General features: G+C 38.3%; 1 protein-coding gene across 1 annotated transcript in view; it reads left to right on the forward strand.

Annotated features, from left to right (window-relative positions):
- The first annotated feature begins 989 nt into the window (after positions 1-989).
- NUMA1 (nuclear mitotic apparatus protein 1) overlaps positions 990-11,058 on the forward strand; it is a 29,583-nt gene continuing 19,514 nt past the window's right edge. The window contains exon 1 of the mRNA XM_055091370.1: positions 990-1,147. Within this exon, the coding sequence (XP_054947345.1) occupies positions 990-1,147 (158 nt within the window). The remainder of the gene's footprint in view (positions 1,148-11,058) is intronic.

Consider the following 11,058-nt stretch of genomic DNA (forward strand, 5'->3'; position numbering starts at 1 on the left):
TGAACCAGGCACTAAATGATGGCTCATACTCATAGGAGCCACTGCAGAGAAGTCCTGGTCTTAAGCTATCATTTCTCAGCAACTGGGTTTCAAAACCATTCTTGTGCTTTAGTGTCCTGAGTTATCTCCCCTTTGAAAGACAGCAGCGAGGAACAGGAAGGGGGAGGTGCATGGATTAGGATGTTTGTGGCTTATGCTGGGAGTCAGGGTGACTAGGTTTCTAGTCCTGATTACTGCTAACCAGCTGTGTGACCAGGGACAAACTGCCTAACCCCAGTGGACTGTAGTTTTCTTATATGTAAAAATGAGCAGTTTAGATTATATGATCTAGAAGATTTCTTCCAGAGCCAAAATTTTTGATTATGTAATGTGTGACTGTAAATTAGTATAATAGTTTATCTTTAACACACGTGACATATATTGCCCATACCTTGTCCCCTTCATTGTAATTTTGGGACAATTAGAGAATTTGTAAATTTGTCCCCCTCAAAGTAATTGTGTTCTCAGCCTTTACGTTTATTCGGGTGATGCTGCCAGTGCTCAAAACATTTTTGGCCTCTAAGCCAGTCTTTTGAATATTCTCAGAGGTAGCAAATCTTCACTCTTGCTTGGTAGATTCAGTTTTTGGAAACAGATAGAAGATATTGTGAGCCAAAGACAAGCAAGGCAGTATCTTTTTTGGTGAAGAATAAAGTGTGACTGTAAAATAATGAGATTTAATTTTTGTGTGTGTCTCACATGGAGTAGACTTTAAAGGCAGTTCCCAAAGGAGTGTTTTGTAAATCTTAGGAGACTATTTTGATTACAGTTTTCACTTGATTCAACAAGATTGGAAATGTTTGTTTAAAAGGATGTCACTTCCTTTATACTCCCTGTGCGTATGCCTGCTTCTAGGTCAAAGTGACAAGACAGTAGGCGGAGAAAATTAGCCTTTCTTGTGGTAGTCCTCCCAAATCACAAATGTGCTGAGGGTCAAAAAGGGTTGGAACATGTTGCTATGGGACATTGTAGCTGAGGAGCCACTGCAGTCCCGGCTCCAGAAGACTCAACAGCCACAAGTTCCTCAGGCTGAAGCAGCCACTGCTCAGCAGCACAACATAGTCCATCAGGATGATTCCCAGGTGGCATGGCTGAAGCAGATGATTTGGTAGCTCGTCTTTTGTAGGAGAAATGATGTATCAACTTACTTGGTTTGTTGTCTGTTGTTTGTTTATTTGTTTTCCTCAGCAGTATGAGTTTGAGGAAGGGTGGGGATGGGTGGCGGATGGGTGGGGGTCAAAGCAGAGGGGCTCTCTTGAACACATTTCAGTTAGGCTGTCTGTAGTACCCTGGACTCTGTTCCTGGAAACGGTGTCTTGTTGATAACTAGTCAAGAAAATAAGGTGTTAAGCATCCTAATCAGAAGGTTCTGTCACTAAGTCACTTTGTGATTCTCTTTCTCACGGCCATGTTTTCTTCATTGAAAGAGTTAGATACTAAGAGTTCTAGATCTGAAAACAGGTAGGCCAAAGGAGGTTTGAGGTAGGGAACTATCTGTTTGTTCTAAGCTGCTTGACTATTAGACTAGGGGGGTAGGAGTGGAATTCCTTTTTAGTCCTTAAATTATAGTGACTATACTCTCTACTGGCAATCACGGCTGAGTGATCAAACGTGAAGCAGCTATTTAATGAGAAGCAGGCACTGGGAGCTTTCTCCTGAAGAACAATCACAGGACATGCTGGTCTTGAGAGAGGTAGTCATTCCCTGGTAGGACCTATTGTTTGAAGGAGGTGGGGGTGAATTTCATCAAAATGGACAGTGTGGATATTGTGATTTAGAAGGGTTAGAGACTTTGTTCCCTGCTGTTGTTAATTTCAAGCCTCTCTTTAAAGGGATTCTCTTAATGATTGGAGCAGTGTGGGATTCATTTAGAGAAAAAGCCCCATGTAACCACAATAGAAATTAAATGCCTAAGAGCAGAGCCAGTTGCTGGAGAGACCTAATCAGTTGCTTTTCAATACTTAGATCCTACAGTGACAGCAAGGAGAGAATAGGCTGCTTGGTGAGCTTGCTATGTACTAGGCTGGGAGATTTGGGCTCTAAACAGAATAAGAGGTGATCTGTAGAATCCATACCTCTTAATCTCCCTATTTCTCTTCTTTCCCTCAGTGCCCTTTAGTTTTAATTAGGATTGTGTAAACACAGTCAGCTTGCCAGTCCCCTTAAAGTGGCAGGCCCATGACACTTTCTGCTGGTCACTCTTGCTAGGTATGTGGCTTTAAAGTAGAGGGATTGTCCTCTTTGACAGTTTGGCTTTGCTGGCTGCCTCACTGAAAGAATTCTCTAGATTAGGGCCAGTTGGCTGTCATTCAGTTGGGCAGCATTATTTAGCACCTGCGGTGTGCAAGCATTGTGCTGGAACGGAGTTGATAGGTGAATAAGATGGTTTCTGCTCTTCAGGAGCTAATTAGTCAAGTGAAATACATATGCAGCTAACGTTGACCCAAGGAGGAATGAGTAAAGTGTGTAGAGGAACAAGCAATGTGGAGCATATAGAGGAAACAACAATTATTCCTGAATTGGGGGGAACAAGGAGAGCTTCTGAAGGGAGAAAGCATTTGAGCTAGGTTGTAAAGGGTGAATTAGAATTCCTTAAGTTCAGAAGAAAGGACATTTTGGATTTTGGTTTTTTTTTTTTTTTTTTGACCGTGCCACGTGGCTCGTGGGATCCTAGTTTGCCCACCAGGGCTCAAACCCGGGCCCTCGGCAGTGAGAGCACGGAGTCCCAACCACTGGACCACCAGGGAATTCCCTTTCTTAAAAAATGTTTTTTACTTTTTTCATTTTTTAGAAAGGGCATTACGGAGGAGGTCAGGGCATGGGCAAAGGCACAGAGCCTGGAAAATGCCTGGCATGTCTGGGAAAAGTGTTCCTGAGATAGAAGATATTTTAGAGGAATGAGCTGGAGATGAGGCTGGAAAAATGTTTGATGGTTGGATCTTAAAGAACATTTAAGTGTCATGCTAAGGGATTTGGATTTTATTCTTCATGGAGTTAGCTCTTGAGTGTTTTGGAGTGTTTTTCAAGTGTAAGGTCTTAGATTTCAGGGTTGAGAAGGCGGTGGTCTTGGTTCTTAAAGTATAAAGTTTGTCAGCCATCTAATGTTTATGTACTTGATTCCTTAGTTATATTTTCTAAAGCACCTCCAAACACAAGAAGGCAGGAAATAGTCAGCAGTGTCCCTTTAGACTGAGCTTTCCCCACTCCCCAAAGATGAGGATTTTCTTAGACATATACATCCTACAGTCTTGTTTAGTGGGTTGCTTACTACTGCTAATCCTTTTGAATATACAGTGGAAACCAAAAACATTTTTTTGAACTGATTGAAAATAATATATATTCACTGTAGGAAATATAAAAAATACAGAAAAGTATAAAAAAAACTAAAATTATCCATAACCCCACCATCTGGAGAAAATCACTTATTTCCATTTTAGTGTTTCCTTTCAGTATTTTGTACCTATGCATATATCTGTGTGGCATAGTCCAGATCATATATTACCTACAATTTTGTCTCCTGCTTTTTTCCCTTCCCATTGTTTTCATTATATAAATTCATATATGTTTAAAATGTTGCTGAAGCTCTTTACAAATATTCCTTTTTTTTTTTTTTTTTTTGGTTGTGCCTCTCGGCTTGTGGCATATTAGTTCCCTGACTAGGGATCGAACCTGGGCCCCCTGCAGTGGAAGCTCAGAGTCCTAATCACTGGATCACCAGGGAATTCGCGATATTTCTAATGGCTGCATAATAGTCTATCATATAGGATTTTTATAGTGCTTTCAGTTTTTTCTATTTTAAACAATACTCTAATTCTTAGATACAAATTATAAAAGTAATATATATAATAAGTAAGTCCCTTGCACGTCACCCTTTATCCTAATCCTACTCTGCAGAGGTAACAATTACTTATTAATAGTTTCTATTAATTTATAATTTATTAGTAATTTCTGGTGTATCTTTGCATGAACATTATTATGCATAAGTTTTGATCAGTATTTTTCATTATTTTCTTATGATACATCTCTGCAAGTGAATTACTGGGTCAAATGATGTGAAATTAAATTTTTTTTTCCTGATTGTACTTCATGGTACAGTTTAGAAAACATGAAAAGGTTTTTTGTTTTAAAGAAGATGTTGGGTGTTGGAGTTTATTAATTAATTAATTTATTTTTGCTCTGTTGGGTCTTCGTTTCTGTGCGAGGGCTTTCTCTAGTTGTGGCAAGCGGGGACCACTCTTCATCGCGGTGCGCGGGCCCTCTCACTATTGCGGCCTCTCTTGTTGCGGAGCACAGGCTCCAGACGCCCAGGCTCAGTAGTTGTGGCTCACGGGCCTAGTTGCTCCGCAGCATGTGGGATCCTCCCAGACCAGGGCTCGAACCCGTGTCCCCCGCATTACGAGGCAGATTCTCAACCACTGCGCCACCAGGGAAGCCCGTAAAGTAAGGTTTTTAAGGGAGGAAGTAAGAATACCCATAATTGCACAACTCACAAATAAACATTATTTGATATATTTCCTTATAAATATAACATGCATATTCACACTCACAGTTGTGCATGTGTGTGTGTATGTATCACATACACACTTGTATATGTAGTTTAAAAAAATAAATGGTCATACCACACTAACACTGTATATCGTGCTTTTAAAATTCAACATTTCCCCATGTCATTAAAATTATTTAGAATATTTTTAATGACTGCATAAGGCTTCATCATATGGATATGTCATAATTTACTTGAGTTATTGTTAGATACTTAGTTTTTCTCCAGTTTTTCATAATGATAAATAATTATATTAATACATATATATCTTTGTTTATATTTCAGATAATTTTCTAAACTTTTATTGCTGTGAATGGAATTATTTGACCAACGAACACAAACTTTGTTTTTTTTTTAGCAGTCTCACTTTAAAATTTTTTGGTAAAATATACATAACAAAATTTACCATTTTAACCATTTTAAAGTGTTAAATTCACAATTTAATTTAAATTCACAAATAAGTGTGCAATTCAGTGGCATTAGGTATATTTACAGTGTTGTGCAGTCATCACTGCTGTTCATTTTCAGGACATTTTATCATCCCAAACAGAATCTCTGTACCCATTGAACAATAGCCCCATCCCTTCCACCCCCCAGTCCCTGGTAACCTCTATTTTACTTTCGGTCTCTATGAATTTGCCCATTCTAGGTACCTCATAAATGGGATCATACAATTTTTGTCCCTTTGTGTCTAGTTTATTTCTCTTAGCATAATGTTTATTTCACTTAGCATAATATGGACATTTTTTAGGTTCTTGATATGTATTGCCAAATTTCCTTCCAGAGAACCGCTTAAAGAATGCCTGCTTACTTACATGAGAAAATGCACTGTTCCTTCTTTAATCATTAACTTCTCAATCAAAACCCTAGATTAAGTTATCTCTCCAGGAAAGTATGATAGCTTCTTTGCCATTATTATATAAAATCAACATTTGGGAGAGGATGGAAGGAGAAAGTGGGGTGGGTGGGAGTGTCACTGTATGAAGGTCGCATTTGCTAAAATGAAAGGTCAACTCCCCTCAATTCCCCATGTATAAAATGGGGATGATGGCACTTTCCCCATCTGCCCTACAGGAACTGAATGGCCTAAAGTTCCCAGTTGAAATTACTTGCTTTTGTGGCCAGGATCTTCAGAAGGGTAGGATCTAGAGAGGGAGAATTGGCTTTCCTTTCCTACAAAAATCAGGGTCCTAGCTCTTAGCAGTTGGCTAGACATACTGGAAATGTTAGCTGCTTCCTAGTGAATCTTCTCTCTTTAAGCAAAAGGGAAGGAGAGACCCCTATAATGTGGTGGGGGGTGTGTGTTTAGCAGCAGAAATAGTGGGGCTTCCTTTGCTTTCATATTATCATTGTAGTGTGTGAGTGGGAGCTACATTGCTCGTCCAAGTCACTGAAGGACCGTAGGAACCGGATCTGTTTCCCATTAGTTGAAATTAAAGAGACAAGGAAGATGAAGAATAGCACGTAGGAAACTCTTTAGAGTAGTGTCCCAACCAAGAAGTAGAGGAGTGTCTTTTGACTTCTTTTGAGTGTTTTGGATTCTTTTCTTCATTATTTTATACTAGACCTATACTGCATATAAATTTATTTTAAAATGAGCCACACTGTCTAACATAGCCACACTCTAGTCAATTGGACAACAGTTAATCTCATTATGAAACTTTTCTTTAGGTGTTAAATGTGAGTTATTGTTTTGTTTAGGCCCAGGTATAAATCTTTTTCGTTTTGCAGGCCATGTAGTTGCCAACTACTCACCTTTGCCATTGGTGAACTGAAGTAGCCACAGACAATACATAAATGAATGGGCATGGCTGTATTCCAGTAAAACTTGATTTACAGAATTGGGGCAGCTTGCCCTCAGACCATAGTTTGTTGACCTCTGGGTAGTGGAAAATACTTTAGATAGTCAGAAGGCCTAGCTTTGATGGGAAGTTTTTCAAAAATTCAGCTTTGACGTCTGCTACTTACTAGCTATGTCACCTTAGCCTCTTTGAGTTCTCTTGTTTAAATTCAAAGTGGTAATACTTTCCATTAAAAATAAGAATGACTAATTACACATATGGATATTTAACTTTTCTGGAAATCAGGAAAATGTAAATTAAAACAATAGTATATTGTTTTCAATCCTTTATATTGGTAAAATAGAAAATAACATCTATTGTTGGAAGGGTGTCGAAAAGGGAAGTTTTATGCTCTGTTGGTGGAACTATAAATTGGTATACCTTTTTGGATGCTAATTTGGGAGTATCTGTCAACATTTAACATGCACAGACTTCATCAATTCCAATTATTGGTACATATCCTAGAGAAATATTAGCTTGTATGTAAAAAGAGGTTCACCAGCATTATCGATGTAGCATTCTTTGTCATGACAAAACACTATTAACAACCTAAATATTCAAACATAGCAAAATGAGAAAATAAAGTGGCACAACCTTACCGTGGCATTTTTCTTGAGCTCTTAAAAGTATGAGGAATCCATTATATACTAATAAGAAACAGGTCAAAAATTTTTAAGTGAAAAAGTCAAGTTGCAGGACAAAATATACAGTATGACAACAGGTAGGTAGACCAAACACACAGCACACTCTGTCTACACACATACGTGTATATATATGTATATGTGTGTATACATATCTATGTGTATCTCTATATACACATGTATATATACATATATGTATGTGTGTGTGTGTGTGCATGCTTAGGAAAAGTCTGAAAGGTTATACAGCAAACTTATAACAGTGGTACCTCTGAGGAGGGGAGTGCTATTGGCAAATGTGGGTTAAAGTTTGGTGAATGGGGAGTTTTGCATTTTACTCTGTGTACTTCTGTATTATATTATTTCATAGTGATAATGTATTCTCTCTCCTTCCCACTAGTTTGGATTGCTGGTGGGCTTGTCTGCACTTGGCAGGGTCAGGAGTGTGACACAGTAGGATTAATTCCCCAAGCCAACTCTGCCCATGTCAGTTGAGTTGGAAGCAGCTGCTGAGACCAGAACAAGGAGCACATGTATGAGGGGGTGGGCGGGCACTGTGCGCAGGTGGCTGGGAGAGGCGGCCAGACAGGCCAATTCTAATGTACCAACAGTAACCATCACATGTCACGTCTTGACATTCTCCAAATTGCTTTGTTCTCGGTTATCACACGGGGCCCTGAGAAGAATTCTGTGAGCAAGCAAGGCACGGATGATGATAGGAAAAGAAGCAGTCAAAACGTGGGACAACAAGGAAAGTGTGTGTGTAGAAATAGTTTTTTTGTTTCATTTAAAAAGAAATATGTACAGGGATATTCATTACAGCACTGTTTGAAATGCTAACATTGGAAATAGCCATGTCCATCAATAGGAAAATATGTGAACACATTATGGTATATCCTTTATATGTATTGTTATTATACAGTGTTTTAAAAGTATGAGTTAGAATTTTATTTACTGATCCTTGGGGGGGATGTTCATGATCAAGTGAGAAAAATAAGTTGCAGAGCAATGTTAATATGTAAGCCTAGTTTTTGAAAAATAGAGAACAAGAAAAACAATCCTCTTAAATATAAAAATATATTTGTGCTTATGTTTTGGGGGGGACTTGGAGGCTGAGAGAGTACTAATTTTGTTTTTTATCTAACTTTGTATTGCTTCTTTGGTTTTAGAGAACAAGGAATATAAACTTGTCTAAGTAAAAAATGAAGTTTCCTAAACAGTTTTTCATCTTAATTGATTTTTAAGAGGTGCTTTAATTTTTTTTAGTGAGTTAATGAAATAAAGAATTATGAAAGTAAAAACAGAGTTATCATGTAAATCTTCTCTTGGGTTTAGGGGAGGTATCTGGGTAGTGGAAAGAGAACCCAGGAGTAAGGGAACCAACTTTGTAGTTGTAGTTCTAAATTTTCTGATGTGTGAGCTTTAATTTAATAAGATCATTTAACAACTGTTAAACAAGGGCCTCTAAAATGAAGAGCTTGTACCAGGAGACATTGATCTCCAAGGTCCTTCCTAGCCCTAACGTTCCACAGGTTTATGGTTCTACAGTTCTACAGTTGAACCACCTCTTGAGATTTAAGAACGTTACATTTCATTTATTTTTAAACGTCTTTTGTTGTTTTTTTTTGAATAAATAAATAAATTTATTTATTTATTTATTTTTGGCCATGTTGGGTCTTTGTTGCTGCAGTGTAGGCTTTCTCTAGTTGCGGTGAGCGGGGGCTACTCTTTGTTGCAGTGCGTGGGCTTCTCATTGTCGTGGCTTCTCTTGTTGCGGAGCACAGGCTCTAGGCGTGCGGGCTTCAGTAGCTGTGGCATGTGGGCTCAGTAGTTGTGGCTCATGGGCTCTAGAGCACAGGCTCAGTAGTTGTGGTGCAGGGGCTTAGTTGCTCTGCGGCATGTGGGATCTTTCCGGACCAGGGCTCAAACCTGTGTCCCTTGCATTGGCAGGAAGATTCTTAACCACTGCGCCACCAGGAAGCCCGTCTTTTGTTGTTGTTGTTTTTACATTTTAACAGTCTAAAATTAGAATGCATTTTATGATTGGCACTGGCCATTTTTTCACATTTTTATTATCTCTGAAACTGAAATATCTTATCATTGATGATATAGGATAGTTCTACTTTTCAGTGCCAATTTTTTTTTCATTAACTATATTCTTGGCCCCTTCCTGGGGTTCCCTTTCTCCTAATCCCAGTGGGTGGATATGGTATTTGCATGTGCAAGAATTTTGTGGTTATTTAACTGGTAGGTGTCCTATATGTAGCTGCTCCTTGAGAAGTTAGATAAATATGTATGTAGCCCTGAGGCATCCAACTTAAAGCTTCTGAATTTTGATTAGTCTCTATCATAATTTTGCCTGGTATTTGCTTTTTAAAGTATAACATACACACAGAAAAGTTTATAAAGTATATAGCTCCTGACTTTACAGAAATTGAGCACACCTGTGTAACTAGTGCTATATCAAGAAATAGAACATTAGCAGCTTCCCATTATGTCCTTCCAGTCATTATCCCCGTGCTGTTTTCTTTTTAAATGCAGTGAAAGTATATATCAAGATGGCTCATAATTATCTTGGGTGAGTCTGCTGGAAAGAGCTCCAGGTTTGGAGCCAGAGGATCAGAGTTGCATCGTGGTCCTGTTGCTTTTTGTGTGACCTTAGATAAGGTACTTTTATGAACTTCATTTCTTTTTGATAAAATGAAAACAATAATGTCTACCTCACAGAGTTGTTGTGATCTCACGTGAAATATTTTGTAGATGGAAAACACTGTCAGTGGTGAAAAGCCGTACAGAGCTGCTAGTCATTTTTTGTGAGGGAGGTAGAGTCCCAAGCAGGAGATGATGTGCACCTCAAGTAAGAAGAGAAAATGAAGAAGTTTGTCTGATCCTCAAATCCATTCTCTTAACCACCTGTGTTATCTCCTTTTTTGGTTGACATTGTTGTAGTCACTAGTTTCTGTTAAATTCTCCAAAATGGAAATAACATAGAGGACCTAAAAGGAATCCCCAAAGATTTGGAATATCTCCCAAAGTCTCTCATTTCCTCTCTTAATGCTGGTGCCTCCTGGAGCTGTGTAAGGCAGAGGCTTTGGCCTAAGATTAACCAATTTCAATAGCAAACGAATACACCATCCATTTACAGGCCTAAGAGGCAAGTGTGATCCCACCATAGACCCGCTTCTGATTATAGTCACACTGTTACAAATGTGACCCAAATCTCTATCTCTAGCCTCTGTACAAAGATTGCATCTGAAGAGGGTTCACTTTAATGACATAATTTGAAACCTTTCATTCATTCAGTAAATGCTTATCAGATACCTTCTGTGTGCCAGGGGTTTTTTCAGTTCTAAGAATTCAGTGGTGAGCACACAGTATGTGAGTTAATGGAACTTATGGTAATAGGAAAAAGAGAAATTAATGAAATATAAAAAGATGTAATTAGAAACTATACTATGAGTGCTATGAAGGAAAGGGTATGGTGCTGTGCATAGTAGGAACCTGACCTAATCTAGATGGTTAGGGAGAGTTTACATGGGGAAGTAACATTTGAGCTAAGATATGAAGGATAAGTTAGAATTAATCAGGTGAATAGGGAGGAAGAGAAAGCTTCAGGTAGGAAGAAGAGCCTGGACAACACTAGACCACATGAGGAAGTAACTTTTTACTAAGGAATTTTCAGCCTCTAATAGTAGCTACATTTATCTCCGTACCAGGTACTGTGCTAAGCACTTTCTTTACACATACTATCTTGTGAATTCCTTTTATCAACCCTCTGAGAAAGTATTATTCTTTTTTTTTAATAATTGTAATACTTTATTACTGAAGGTTATTTACATAGTGTTTAAGGCACAATAAAAAATAAATTACAATACAAAAGTTCTCTTCAAGTAAAAGACACTGAACAGCAGGGCTCTCTCCCTCTCTCTCTCTCTCTCTCTCTCTCTCTATATATATATATATATATATATTTTTTTTTTTTTTTTTTTTGCTGTAC

Source organism: Physeter macrocephalus, chromosome 16 (genome assembly GCF_002837175.3).
Source record: "Physeter macrocephalus isolate SW-GA chromosome 16, ASM283717v5, whole genome shotgun sequence".
NCBI lineage: Eukaryota > Metazoa > Chordata > Mammalia > Artiodactyla > Physeteridae > Physeter > Physeter macrocephalus.